The sequence below is a fragment of the Rhinopithecus roxellana genome, chromosome 18 (genome assembly GCF_007565055.1).
Source record: "Rhinopithecus roxellana isolate Shanxi Qingling chromosome 18, ASM756505v1, whole genome shotgun sequence".
NCBI classification, from domain to species: domain Eukaryota; kingdom Metazoa; phylum Chordata; class Mammalia; order Primates; family Cercopithecidae; genus Rhinopithecus; species Rhinopithecus roxellana.
Window position 1 is genome coordinate 47,496,365 of NC_044566.1, and position 15,936 is coordinate 47,512,300.

The 15,936-nt window shown below is 38.6% G+C and overlaps 1 protein-coding gene across 1 annotated transcript in view; it reads right to left on the reverse strand.

The window, feature by feature from the left end:
* Nucleotides 1-15,936, reverse strand: part of GTF2F2 (general transcription factor IIF subunit 2) — a 169,418-nt gene that overhangs the window by 129,761 nt on the left and 23,721 nt on the right. The window contains exons 3-4 of the mRNA XM_010368053.2: nt 9,172-9,190; nt 6,807-6,951 (exon numbers count right to left, since the gene is read on the reverse strand). Of these exons, the coding sequence (XP_010366355.1) occupies nt 6,807-6,951; nt 9,172-9,190 (164 nt within the window). The remainder of the gene's footprint in view (nt 1-6,806; nt 6,952-9,171; nt 9,191-15,936) is intronic.

Genomic DNA, 15,936 nt, shown 5'->3' on the forward strand with positions numbered 1-15,936 from the left:
ATTAGAGTACTACTAATTCTTAGGAGGAAATAAATGATTTCAACATGTTTGCTTTAATGAACCTATCACTCTGTGCTCAATCCCAAGCCACAGATGTGCTCAATGCTATACCAGGCACCATGAAGATAAGCATGAGATACGGTCCTTGGGAGAAAACAAGTTAACCTACTGCCATACAAGTCTAAATGAAGGAAGAGTCAACAAAGGCTGGATCAGTAAGGGAAGGCTGATTATGACTATAAAAGACAAATCCCTGACAGAGGAAAAAGAAGGGGAAAAGCAGAGGCCACTGTGCAGGAAGGTATGGTACAGGTAAGAGATTTCCACAGATGGGGCTGGAAAAGGGCTGGGGATGATGGGTGGAGTTTTCAGAGGGTTGCTTTGGATTCAGTGGTGTATTAGTCTGTTTTCAGACTGCTGATAATGAAATACCCAAGACTGGGTAATTTATAAAGAAAAAGAGGTTTAACAGACTCAGTTCCACATGGCTGGGGAGGCCTCACGATCGTGGCGGAAGGCAAAAGGCATGTCTTACATGGTGGCAGACAAGACAGAATGAGAGCCAAGTGAAAGGGGAAACCCCTTATCAACTCACCAGATCTCATGAGACTTATTCACTACCACAAGAACAGTATGGGGGAGGCTGCCTCCATGATTCAATTATCTCCCACCAGGTCCCTCTCAACATGTGGGAACTATGGGAGCTAAAATTCAAGATGATATTTGGGTGGGGACAGAGCCAAACCATATCAAGTGGTATCCAGAAATGTGTATATGTGATTCCTACTACAGAAACGACAAAATGACCAAATATGAGAGTAAGAGGAGGCTAAGAATTATTATGGCCAAGACAATAGAAGAATAATGTATTACTGGCAGAAACATGGATATACGGAGAATAAGGAAATGGATAAATGAACTTGATTTTCTATCTCCTGGTTTCAGGTAATAAATCCAAGTAGCAGGCTGGGCACAGTGGCTCCTGCCTATAATCCCAGCACTTTGGGAGGCCGAGGCAGGTGGACAGCTTTGCACTCAGGAGTTTGAGACCAGCCTGGGCAACGAAACCCTGTCTCTACAAAAAAAAAAAAAAAAAAAAAAAAAAAAAAAAAAAAAAAAAAAAAAAAACTAGCCAGGCATGGTTGCATGCACCTGTAGTTCCAGCTACTCGGATGGCTGAGGTAGGAGGGCTGCCTGAGCCCAGGAGGCAGAGGTTGTAGTGAGCTGAGATTGCGCCACTGCACTCCAGCCTGGGTGACAGGATGAGACCCATCTCCCCCCACCAAAAAAGGATATCCAAGTGGACTGTCTGTTAAGACAACTAAAGATATAAAGCTGGATATCAGGTGAGTGAGTAGACCTCTGTCACTGCTACCACTCTAATCCAAGCTTCTGTCATGTCTCCCCTGGATTACTATAACAGCCTCCTGGTTCCAGCCCTGCCCCCACTCCATGGTCTCTTCTGAACCTACCAGTCAGAGAAAGTTTTTAAGATGTAAATCAAATTATATCACTATGCTGCTTAAAACTCTCCAGTGACTTCCCACTTCACTAAAAGTAAAATCCAAAATACTTCTCATAGTTTACACATCTTTTCATCATCTGCCAATGCCAACACCCACCCTTCTTCTCTAGCCTAACAGCCCACTACTCTTCCCCCTTGCTCATCTACTTTATCCATACTGACCTCTTGGCCACTCCATGAACATGCCAGGCTTGTTCCCAACTTGGAGCATTAGTCATTACTGTTCTCTGTCTGCCTTAAAAACTCCTAGCTGGCTAACTCACTCCACATGGCTACCCCTTTCGCCTCCTTCAAGATTGTTCAAATTTCTCAATGAGGTCCCACCCTGGTCACACTATTTTAAATTGTAAGTCCTACCCTCAATCTGATACGCCTGAGCCTACTTCCCACTTTATTTCCAGAAAATTTATCAACTTCTAGCCAGCAACATAATTTACTTATGTTTATTGTTGTCTCCGCTTAGTAAAATGTAAGAACCACAAGGGCTGAGCCTTTGCTGGTTAAAGTATCCCAAGCCTAAAAGGGGGCCCGAAAAAAGCAGGCACATATATTAACTTATTGAATTAAATAACTCCTACAAAGGTGTCAAAGACAATGAAAAATGAAAGCAAAAAAGTCACTGCATTATCAGCTCTAACCCTGCCCATTTCTTTCAATATCTTCTAACTCAGTAATGGTTTCACTATTACATTCACTCCAAATGCTCAAGCCAAAAAAAGCCTAGAGCCAAAAAAGTCTAGAAACCATTCTAGGCTTCTCAATCTTCTAATCCCCTCATAGCTGATTCATCACCAAAAGCTGTCAAAATAACCTCTAATTCTGATCGACTTATCTGATGGCAAAAAAGATTTTTAAAAAATTACCTCTATTATCCCTGAATATGATCCATCTTTTCCACTCCCATTGCACCAATTCAAACTTTTTTCGTCTCTAACCTAGACTATGACATCCACAACTAAGTTTTTTGCTTTAAAGAAATTTTATTTAATGATTTTTTAGATAGCTATGACAGAGGATGACAGGTAAAAGAATGCCAAGTGAAGAACTGGATCCTTGAAGGCTAGAAAAATGAATTTATCCTTACTATCTTTCATCCTATTCATATACTTCAAGGTCCAGCTCAAATATTATCTCCACTTCTGAAGCCAGTTCCCTCACGCAAAGTACACATGCTTTTTTTCCTCTTTGTGCATAACTCCATTGGAGCACTTGTATTCACATACCAGTTGCCTCAGTGCACAGGAGGCTAATCTTATTCTAGCACAGGGCTTAGCACCAAAAATATCTATTGAACAGATGAATGAACATTTTTGTCTAGAATTGGCAGTTATAAATAATAATATCTAAGAGCCAGACATGGTGGTGCACGCCTGTAGTCTCAGCTACTCAGGAGGCTGAGGTGGGAGGATCACTTGGGCCCAGAAGTTCAGCCTGGGCAACAGAGTGAGACACTGCCTCTAAAAAAAAAAAAAGAAGAAAATCTAACTTTGAATAAAAGTAGGAATGCCAAAGAGGATGCCAAAGGCAGAAAAAACAGAAATTATCTATAGTTACCAATAAATAGTAGATGATAATACTAAACTGAAGACCCAAGGCGGGGAAATGTAAGGCCAAACACATGAGGTATTTCCACAGAGATAAGGGTAATGGATAAGAGCGCTCCATGAAAATAACAGAGAACTATTAATAGATCATTTTGACTTTCATAGAGGAAAGTGGAAGTGGAAGAAGGGGTAACCCAAAATAGCCTATAAAAATAAAATATATTCTTTCAGACAGGAACACTGAATTAGAAATACATTGAGTTCATAAAATGTTGATGACATGCAGATTATTTTAATTAAAGAGAAAACACTGTAAAATGTATCATTAGTCCCCTCTAATTCCCTCTCCCTAAAAGATACCCAAACGTGCCAAATTCAATCATTAGGAAAATGGACTCAAAGGAGGCCTCTCAAAAACCAGCAAAATCACATTAACAGGAATAAAGTTATTAAAACTAAAACTCCTAACATAGTGAACTAAAATGTGATTTCAAGCTTCCTTACAAACTCTACATTTTATAGACCTGTGCACCAATAAAAAGAAATGAAGAGCCTAGAAAAGCAAGTACAGTTCTATGCTTGATAGAAAATGTAGAAATATTCCAGATAATGCCTACCTCATTTATATTTCAATGTAAAATCAACAGCTTACTTCCTATAAAATGGCTTAGTCACTTATACTTTGGCAGGTTCATGACCAACCAAGGTTAAAACTAGGATAGTGGTTCTGTAGCTTTTCTGAGCCACTGATTCCTCTGAGATGCCAGTGAAAGCTCTGGTACCATCCTATAGAAAAGAATGCACATATACAACATACATCTAACATTTTAAATATGTCGCAGCAGTCACAGAGCCCCTTCTACTATTTATGACTTCCAAGAGATACAAGGAACCCACTTGTATAACTGCTGCTTTAATGACTAGAAACAGCGAATACATAAGACTCCTCAGAGGAGATAAACTACTAACAATTCTAGAGCTTTTTTCTTGGTCATGCAGGCAATTGAGAAACATTTAATATAAAAATCCCTACTGGCTGAATTTTATCAAGTGATATACATCCAGATTGAGCTAAAATGCATGCACTTGCCTTAAAATAAACTTGAAACCTAAAGTATTTAAAAACAAGGTGTAATATTAACAACAAAAGCTAATATTTGAGCATTCATTATATACTGAGCATTGTTCTAAGTGTTTAAATGTATTCATATTTACATATGTCAATAAATTATCCTCATTTCATAAATGAGAAAATTAAGGCACAGAAAGGTGCAAAGAGAATCAAGGAACAATGACTTGAAACAGAAATAAAGAGGTTAAGAAGTAAAATATTGTTATAGTGTATTATAACTAATAGCAACTTAGAACTGCATTTGTATTATCACAGTTCTACAAAGCAAGAACATACTGTCCAAGCCCCAGAATAAGGATGACAACCTTAATTCTCTTCCATATCCCTGCCAAGATAATCCTCATAAAATCACATTCCCTTTAGAGTACACTGTAGCCAGAAATGTGAACACGAAATGTTCAAAAAGAGCACAACACTAAAGTATTTTTAAAATGTAAAATGGAAGACTAATTTTGAGGCTAACAAATGTTAGCTTTCTAAATCACTGTCTTTGTAGAAGTACCAGAAATAAATCATGCTTTCAAAAAATTAGTCACTTAATAAGGTGTAAAAAATCTGAAATAGGGTACTTTTTTCTACAAAAAAAGTTCAAGTTTCCCTACCTCAAACTTTTAACAAGGTGATGTCTCCTTTTTACTCTCTTGGTGCCATGCCTCTTCCACTCTAGGGACAATCACAAAAGTAGAGAAAACCTCACAGGTTCAATGGATCTTATTAAATCTCATCAATCAAAAGGAATAGAGTTGTTGAAACTAAAACTCTTTAACTCTTTTTTTTTTTTTGAGACTGAGTCTCCCTCTATCACCCAGGCTGGAGTACAGTGGTGCAATCTCGGCTCACTTCTACTTCCACCTCCTGGGTTCAAGCGATTCTCCTGCCTCAGCTTCCTGAGTAGCTGGGATTACAGGCACCCGCCACCACACCTGGCCAATTTTTTATTTTTAATAGAGATAGGGTTTCACCATGTTGGACCGGCTGGTCTTGGACTCCTGGCCTTAGGTGATCTGCCCACTTTGGCCTCCCGAAGTGCTGAGATTACAGGCATGAGCCACCGCGCCCGGCCAAAACTAAAACTCTTAACATACTGAATTCAAATGCACTTTTAATTTCAGACAAATTTCAGATTTTTAGATAGGCCTATACTATGCCCTGAACTATGCAGCATGCAATAAATATTTGTTGAAGGGTTGAATCTTCTCCAGTATAATGGATGTACTGAAGAAACTGTTACTTTTCTGCCTCCCATACCACTACACTATTAATTATTAGAGCATCAGAAAACTGCAGTGAAACCAACCTTCTACCTTCAACTACATAACTGAAGAATTATAATTTACCATTTTGTTATACTGTACATCCAAGAAAAAAAGAATAATTTTTAGATCATTTTATGTAACTATTGGTAATCCAAGACACCACAAAAAATTTTATGAGGATGTTCCTTTTTTTAAACAATGGTATTCTTAACATACTATAATTTCTTATGGCTTCCTTTGAAATGTTTGATGAAATACAACAAAATCACAAATGTTTTCTTTTATCAATAAGCTTTTTGAACCAGATAGGAGAAAATTAGCTCCATTAAACTAAGGTGGCCTGTTGCTTTAATAGTATTCTAAACTCAGTGAAAGATAAAAACCCCCAAACATGGAAAATATACTCATGCTGAGTGTGTGCCACAAGAAAGTTCCCTCTGTATTTAATTCACAAATGGAAACATTTGCTTCTGATTTATTGAACTGTTAAAATATCTCATTGCAAACACATACAATCTTAAAACTCTACACGGAAACTTCTTGGAAGCCAATATCAATTAAAAGTTATCTCTATGCAATAAAAAGGCCCTCTTGGAATACAAAGCATACAAGATGAAAAATTCAGACTAAAATATTCCCTAATATCAAGCTGTATTTTTTAAGTACAACTTATACTTGCTGAATATCAATTTACTAAAACAATGACCTTATCTTGGCAAAATTCAGAATACTGTTTCTTCAACATCTGAGAAGGCAGCTTGATGAACCACATTCTTCCATCTGCTTTGTTCTATATCTTCATATCCCAAATGGAAATTAAGCCCTTCTCAAGTAATGGCCAAAATTTCATTAATCACAAGAAAGTACGCAGAGCAGAGAAGTAGCATAGTATGAATAACAGAGGTAGACAAAATGAGAGATGGAATAGTCTTGGTAATGACCTTAAAAAAGCAAACAGGAGGCCGGGTGCAGTGGCCCACGCCTGTAATCCCAGCACTTTGGGAGGCAGAGGCAGGTGGATCACCTGAGGTCAGGAGTTCGAGACCAGCCTGACCAACATGGAGAAACCTCGTCTCTACCAAAAATACAAAATTAGTCGGGCATGGTGGTGCATGCCTGCAATCCCAGCTACTCGGGGGGCTGAGGCAGGAGAATCGCTAGAACCCGGGAGGTGGAGGTTGCAGTGAGCTGAGATTGTGCCATTGCACTCCAGCCTGGGCAACAAGAGCGAAACTCCATCGCAAAAAAAAAAAAAAAAAAAAAAAAAAAGCAAACAGGAGTGTATGTTGAGACAGAAAATCTATACAACAAGTACAGGAATCACATTAAATAATTCCATTCCCACTTACCTGATGAGCTCTCAGTAAACACTGTTAATGTCTGTCCTCCAACACTTTGCAAGACAAATGGATGTTCTCTAGGAGCACTGACTGAAGCCGGTTTTCCACCAATATCATGAATATTTGCAAGATCCTCATTCAAAGTAAATGACACCTAACAGACACATTAACCAGAGATCATAACAGATTTTTGTATTCAAACTACATATAAAAAAATGTTAGTTATAAATCAAATTGTTTTTAAATGTGTTTTCCAGTCATTTCGTTAAACACTTTATTAAAAACTCCTTAATACTTGCTCATAAAAAAAGAATGTAAACTGGACACATTGGTGCACACCTATAATCCCCGCTACTTGGGAAGCTGAGGTAAGAGGATTCCTTGGGCCAGGAGTTCCAGGTTGTAGTTCACTATGAACAGCCATTGCACTCCAACCTTGGCAACACAGCAAGACCCTGTCTCTTAAAAAAAAAAATCAAAAGAGAGAAAGACAATCTATTCCCGTTTGTCAGAATAATGGGGCTAATAAAAAAAATAACAAAATCACATCCTTTGCAGCAATGATGCAGCTGGAAGCCATTATCCTATGTGAATTAGTGCTGGAACAGAAAGCCAAATACCACATGTTCTCACTTACAAGTGGGAGCTAAACATTGGGTAGACATGGACCTAAAGATGGGAACAATAGACATTAGGGACTCCAAAAAGAGAGAGGAGACCAAGAGTTAAAAACTACCTATTGGTAACCCTGTTCACTATCTGCGTGACAGGATAAATATCAGCCCAAATCTCAGCATCATGCAATATACCTATGTAACAAACCTACACATGTACCCCCGAAATAAAATAAAAATTACTAAAACTAGTAAGAAAATAAAAAACAAAAACAAAAAGAATAATGGGGCTAATCTACAATCATAAAAAAAAAAGACAGTTTTCATGTTTTTTCTAGTCTGTGGCTAAAGAACTCTTTCCAAAACAGGAGTAAGATTATTTTTTTCTGGTTGGGCACAGTGGTGCTGGTAATCCCAGCACCCTGAGAGGCTGAGGTGGGCGGATCACTTGAGGTCAAGAGATTGAGACCAGCCTGGCCAACATGGCAAAACCCTGTCTCTACTAAAAATACAAAAATTAGCCAGGCATGACAGAATGAGACTCCATCTCAAAAAAAAAAAAAAAAGATGTTTTTTTTTCCTAAAAATCTCTGAGGTCTGAGGTCAAGGGATCATGTCTTACTATATTTTATATCCTTAAGATCTAGCAGAGTGCCTGGCATATAGAAGGAAAATAATATTGCTCAATAAGTGAATATTTTAAGAATACTAAGAAAGCAATTGTACTTAGGATGTGGGGGTGTAAACTATTTACTCTGAAAAGTTTAAACACTCCCATAAACAGAGGATGTATTTATTTTGTAGGTCTTTTTCTTTTTTTTTTTTTTTTTTTTTTTTTTTTGAGATGGAGTCTCGCTCTGTCGCCCGGGCTGGAGTGCAGTGGCCGGATCTCAGCTCACTGCAAGCTCTGCTTCCCGGGTTTACGCCATTCTCCTGCCTCAGGCTCCCGAGTAGCTGGGACTACAGGCACCCGCCACCTCGCCCATCTAGTTTTTTGTATGTTTTAGTAGAGACGGGGTTTCACCCTGTTAGCCAGGATGGTCTCGATCTCCTGACCTCGTGATCCACCCGTCTCGACCTCCCAAAGTGCTGGGATTACAGGCTTGAGCCACCGCACCCAGCCTATTTTGTAGGTCTTAATGACAACTATATGAGTACATGGTATTATTTTTGAATGTTTTAACAAATACAACTCAACAGTTACAAGGATAGCTCAATAATAAGGTTTAGAATAAAAATACATACTAGGTGTTCTTTCAAAATGCTTTTTATCAGATATCAGATCTCCCCAAAAGAACACCACATTTTACACCAAACAGACTTATAAACAAAATTATTCATCTCCCAAGCATGTAGGAAGATCATAAAGTATTTATTAAATATCTCTCTACTACGTGATAAGTACTGTAAATCACAAACTGGACTCAATGGGTCAGAATCTAAAGTTCTCAAAAACTCCATATCAAATGCCTTTGTCGCACTGAAGTAATACTAACAGTACAGTATTACAGAAGTTTTACTCGGTTTCATGGTACCAAAAGAGGGGAAATGTAGGTCAAAGAAGAAAAATGCTGAGAATGAACAACTAGAAAAGAGTCCATTCATTCACACGAGGGTGGCATTTATACCTTTATGTGTTCCTAACCATCAGCCATGCACTTGATGTGGAGTTTTCCAAAATTCAAACACTCTTCCCTATTATTAACGAAAAGCAAGATAGTCTCATGTTTTAACTAAAATTTCCATATAAATAATCTTACCTCAGTCCTTCCTTGATTCCTAAAGGAGAGGAAAAGAAATATTTTAAATTATTTAGATTTCATGTTGTTTTCAAATGTGAGTCAAGAGCTTAAAAAAAAACCCTTCATATTTACATAAAATATTACATTTACAGAGATTAACCAATATTTACCATGGACTCCCCCACAACTATCCTATTTACAATCTTATGGGAAAAACAAACTCACATTAATCACACATCATTATTTTGGATATTATGAGTTTATGTCACTTAACTCTATTATAACCTCTGCTAGTTCTATTTTGTCTAAATAATGATCTTATTACAATTCTTTTTTAGATTTTTTTTTTTTTTTTTGAGACAGGGTCTCCTTCTTCTTTTTTTTTTTTTTTTCTTTTTGTTTTTGAGACAGGGTCTCCCTCTATCAACCACAGAGGCCCAATCATGACTCACGGCAGTCTTGACCCCCTAGGCTCAACCGATCCTCCCACCTCAGCCTCCCAAGTAGCTGGGTCTACAGGTGCATGCCATCACACCCAGCTAACTTCTGTATTTTCTTTTGCAGAGACAAGGTCTCACCATGTTGTCCAGGCTGTTCTTGAACTCCTGGTCCCAAACAATCCACCTGCCTCAGCCTCCCAAAGTGCTGGGATTACAGGTGTGGGACACTGTGCCCAGCCTTATTACAATTTTTATCTTTATTTCTGAGCATTTTTGGCATTGAGCAGGATGTTAATACATATATAATACCAGATCTATATAGTACTTCATCAAATTTTACTATTTTATCTAGCTGAAGAGGTTTCATTTACCTAACAAAATCTTAAAGATCAAGTTATTAAATGTAATAATTTAAATTATGAACAATTTTTCTCTATTATAAAACAATATATGCCCATTATATAAATATTTTTAATACAGACAAGCAAAAAATAAGTTTTAAAATAGCCACAATTCCATTGTTAACTTCCTGGTACAGTATCTTTCCACACTATTTTCTATATATTGTATTTGAATTATGTTTTTAAATTTTAATTTTTTTTACAAAGCAAAATCAATGTACATCCTATATAAGAACTTAATTTTTAAAAAAACATGTATTAAATACCTCCTACATGCAAAGTACTGAGTTAGCCCTGTCCCAGCCAGCAGAAGGTATAAAAGGTACATCCATAAACTATACAATGAGATAAATTTTAATGTTCAATTAAGGGAGCCGCAATGCACCAGGATCATACAGCAAGAAGCCATTTCTTCCATTTGAAGAGTTAAGGAATGGTCCAAAAAAGAGGGAATTCTGAGCTGAGCCTTAAAGCATACTAAGATTGCAGTAAGTTCAAGCGGGGAAACACAGTATCAGAAGTGAGAGTTGAACAAAAGTCACGAAAGGGTCTGATCACAAATGGGTGATCAGAATTGGCTAGAAGGGAAAGGCAAAATAAGAAAGGGTAGGAGATCAACTCTAAAGCAGAAGTGGGGCTCAACCATAGAAGCTCTTGAATATCACAGTACAAAGTACAGACTTTATTCTTTGGGCAATGGAAATCAGTAGATACTGTTTGACCAAAAGAATAACAAGTACAAACATTTCCTACAGGAAACTTGCACTAGCAAATATATATACAGAATAGACTAAAGGTGACTAGAGATAGGAAGATCAATTAGAAAACCACTGTTTCTCCATAACATTCAGTTTAGTTCCTACCTGCCTTCATTCACTAGCTCAGTTAATCACTCATTATGAAGGGTCTACTCTACATCCACTATGCACTGTGCTAGGTATATGGTACAGTATTAAGTGTGGATCCTTGACCTCAAGAAAGTCCCAGTTTAATGAAAATAGACATGTCTAATCCATAAACAACTATAAATAAGACAGTTATATCTTGCCATAACAACAAAAACTTTATGGCAAAGGTATATACCATAAATGTACCTGTCAGGGAAATGCAAACTAGAAAGCCAGGAAAAGAAGTGAGTGAGGGAGGAAGTCGAAAACATGGGGGTGCCGGGTGCAGTGGCTCACGCCTGTAATCTCTGCACTTTGGGAGGCCTAGGCGGGTAGATCATCTGCAGTCAGGAGTTCAAGAACAGCCTGGCCAACATGGCGAAATGCCGTCTCTACTAAAAATACAAAATTTAGCTGGGCATAATGGCAGACGCCTGTAATTCCAGCTACTCAGGAAGCTGAGGCAGAGAGAACTGCTGCTTGAACCTGGGAGGCGGAGGCTGCAGTGAGCTGAGATTGTGCCACTGCACGCCAGCCTAGGCAACAGAGCGAGACTCCATCTCAAAAAACAAACAAACAAACAAACAAACAAACAAACAAACAAACAAAAAACATGGGGGAATTCCAGGCTAAGGGAATAGCCCAAATGAAAAAATAAAATATCTAGCACATTCTTTCTGACATTAGTGAATGGCAGCCTGGAGTCAAATGGTAAAGAATCACTTAGGACAGACTAAGGATTCCAGATTTTTCCACAGATTTGTTTGCTGTAGAACTTCTCAGTCTTTTATATATTAAAATGCAATGTCAATCTCTTTTTTTGTTGAGGAAGTATCTTAAAATGAGGTGAGAAAATTTTAAGATTTCACATAAAAATATGATTTTCCAGCTTCTCTTACAAGAATTAGAGATATGGCAAAGATTGACCCCCAATTCAGCACGACAACAATATCCTCAACATGCATTTTGAGGCAGGCACTAAATTCACCACAGTCCCTTCTCTAGCACTCCTGAATTTAGCTTCTAGAGCTCAATGTAACGTAACTACCATTTATTTAACTACCTGTGTAAAGCAGAGGTGCTGTAGACAAGCAAAGAAAAAGATGCAGAAGACACTTCCATAACATTTACACAATTATACTGAGGCTAAGGCAAACACCCACATAGAAAGTAAAGAAAGCTTGAAGCAGCTAGTGGTAGAATGTAAGGAAGAGATACACAGCAGGTCATTAAATTGTTAAAACCGAGAGAAGAGGAAATGACTGGAAGTGGGCAGCATAGGAAAAAAGATGAATTAAAGATCATGTTGACATTTTCAGTCTTGGTAACTAGAGGCAATTAGGGAACACAGGAGGAGACGACAACTTCATTTTCACACATATATAATTATAACAGCATCTTAATTGGAATGATAGATTGATGAGCTCTAGATGAGTTAATATTCTCTAGAAAAAAAGCTAATCCTTGAAGACTTAAAACTTATTTAAAAAGAATGACATTCCCTTGTCTTGCTGTGTGAATGTATGAAGTACACACAACCTTTTGCTATTCTGCATTACAACTGTAATATACCCTTTGTATGATGACCTATGCACAAAATTTTAAATGCTAATTATTGTACAATACAGTGCTATCTTCAGAAATTAATGAAGTAAACATCTGGCCACCCTTTCACTAAATTTCTCAGAATGCTAGGCATTTTCTCCTTTACTACTCTGATTCTATTTCTCAATACCCCACAGCTACTTTTTTTTTTTAGATTCCGGTCTCATTCCTTTTGCCTTTCTTAATTTGTATTAACCATATCTTTCCTTTTTCTTACACTTTTAAAATACTTCTTAGATTTGGTACCAATGGGGCCTGGCTTTTCACTATCACTAACAGCCAATAAGCAACCCCTTTTCCAGGTTAAGAAAACCAATAAAATAATATCAATATTCAACTGTTGGCTCTTGTTGGTTTTATTTTGTTTTCTTTTTGTGACAGGGTCTTGACCCAGGCTAGAGTGCAGTGGCATGATGATGGCTCACTGCAGCCTTGACCTCCTGGGCTGAAGTGATCCTCCCACCTCAGCCTCTGGAGTAGCTGGGACCACAGGTGCCCATTACCATATCTAGCTAACATTTATTTTTATTTTTGTAGAGACAGGGTCTCACTATGTTGTCCCAGTTGGTTTCCAACACCTAGACTCAAGTGATCTTCCTCCCTTGGCCTTGCAAAGTGCTCAGATTACAGATATAAGGCACCGCACCAGGCCTTCTTTTAATTCCTATTCATACTTCCCCTAACTGAAAAACTGAGCTCAAAAACCATTAGATGAAGCCAGAAAACATAGGTATCTTCTTCAGAGTGGGTTGGATAGGATGGTCATGTCCAAATGGGGTGAAGAGGATGTCACTGGAGTGAAGCAGGCAAGCAGGGGCAAGGTATCAGCGCCCAATCAGGTAAGGAGGGCATCGCTATAAAGGAGTGGCTCAGTAAGAAGTGTGTCAGAGCCTAACAGGTGAGAGCATCCACATATAGGAGGACAACCTGAAACAGGATGCTAGACCCTTAGTGGGGTAAGGAGGCATTCCTATGGAGGAGGGGAGAAGCCTCAGAACCAGAATGGAAGCCTGAACAGGGTGAGAAGGGTGTCCCAGTGCAGGACAGCGAAAGTGGCAGTACACTGAGGGGAGCTACAGCCCAAGCAGAGTGAGTAGGGCGTTTGCACAAGGAGTGGGGAACAGATTGAACAAGTAAGAACAGAGGCCCAAACAAATAAGTAAATATATTAAGGACAACAGGAACCAGGTTTCTCACTTTTGGAAAAGAAGTACCAGTAAGAAAAGGAAGAAAACTGGAACAAAGCATGTGGTATTTTACTGGAACTGGAGATATTAGTGCAAACTCATTTCAATAAATGTAAATATAGAAATATAGATGTAAAGAGGGATGTGTGTGGGGTGTGTGTGTATGTACATATGCTCCCTAGCTCGGTTCATTGAGAAGGCCTTGAAAGCAGCAATAAGCATTTGGGGTATCCAGATCTTAGTTTCTAAATATCATTCTCCCCTAAAAGGAACCATGGCCAACTCCTTGGAGAAATGGCTAACTCCAGGGCTTAGGCAGAAATGTACAAGATGAGTCTAAAACATCTCTCTATGTCAAAAAATAACAAGTGCTCAAAGAATGATGAAGACATGTCAAAAGGGCACAAATATTTTATCATTAATTTATCCTCACATATTAATCTTTCCATCACTCACTTATTACTTCCATGGGATAAGTTCCTAGCAGTTGATGGAATTAAAGAAACAAAGAGAAATTCATGGAATTGCTGGGTGAAAGGCATGAATATTTTGTTATTAATTTTTCTAGTTTTCTCATTATCCCAGTCCCACTCTAATAGATGAGCTTATTTGTCTGTCTCTCTAGATAATGGCAGCATCAAGAACTGAACAAAATGCTTGAGCTGTGAGCTAACTGGCAGAGAAAATAGTGGGATTATTAGTCTATGTTGTTTAGAGCAGGAATATATATGTATGTTGTACAAGTTATACCCACACATATATATGTTGCCAGACTGCCTTTCAGAAAGTTTGTAACAAATTGAACTCCCGTCATCATATAACAGTGTAACACTGCTCTAAACTTAGTCAATTTTATAACAGAAAAAAATGTGTCTCATTAATTTTTCGTTTCCATACTTTTTATTATTAGTGGGTCCCCACATGACCCAGAATGTTAAACGTGTTTAGAAATAAAGCTACAAATTAAGTCTCTGGGAGAAGCCATATCATCAGTACAGGCTACGTGATTATCAGTAAGATACAACGTATATCAAACATTTGGAAAACTGAAGTATTCTGAGGCAGGATGGTGATGTAGAAAGAAGGCTGCCTTTAAAATTAAACAAGCTAAAGCAAAACTATAATTTTTTTTTTTGAGACGGAATTTTGCGCTTCTTGCCCAAGCTGAAGTGCAATGGTGCGATCTCTGCTCACTGCAACTTCTGCCCACACCCTGCCCCCTACCACTGGTTCAAGTGACTCTCCTGCCTCAGCCTCCTGAGGAGCTGGGATTATAGGTACTCACCAACACATCTGGCTAATTTTTGTGTTTTTAGTAGAGATGGGGCTTCACCATGTTGGCCAGGCTGCTCTCGAACTCCTGACCTCAGGTGATCCACCTGCTTCGGCCTCCCAAAGTGTTAGGATTACCGGTGTGAGCCACCGTGCCCAGCCCAGCAAAACTATAAACTATATTAAAATGTAGCACACATCAAATGTCCAAAAATACAAAAATAATCCAGGTACATTGATTTAGAAATGTCATATAAATTGCTTGATAAAAATGGTCCAAATGTTACCAACTGTCAGAACAAGCTGTTACTCTCATCTTATTCACAACTGGACTCTCCTTTTTTTGATTATTAAGACAGAACCAAACTCAGGAAGAGCTGCATTCCAAGCTGCAGGTCTTTTCCCTCCTCTCTGCCTCTCCCAATCTCTCCACCCACAGCCCTGTCTTCTGGAATGAGCAGCCACGCTCTACAGATCTCCCAGTTTCTGGCCTGCGCCACACAGCAAGCTGCTGCTGAGCTTCAGAAGATGTGGTAGGGAGGGGAGGTCCTCCCACACCACATTACACACAATGCAGTATCTACTATCTGGACCGTGTACTATGCGTGGTTACGACAGCAAGAGAACTCTTATTAACTACATATTCTACATGCATTTGAACCTATGAGGTATTAATACCATCTCCTCAGATGAGGAAACAGAGTAAACAATTTACCCAAAGTCACACAGCTAGTAAGTGACAGGGTAAGGACTAAATCTCAGGCTAATTCACAGGTCCATACTCATAACCAGTATGTTATGCTGCCTTTCTAAAATCTTAGTTGTTTTCGTTTTACCCAAATATACGTTTGTTGTTGTTGTTGTTTTGTTTTTGTTTTTTTGAGACAGTCTTGCCCTGTCGCCCAGGCTGGAGTGCAGTGGTGCGATCCCGGCTCACTGCAAGCTCTGCCTCCTGGGTTCACGCCATTCTCCTGCCTCAGCCTCCTGAGTA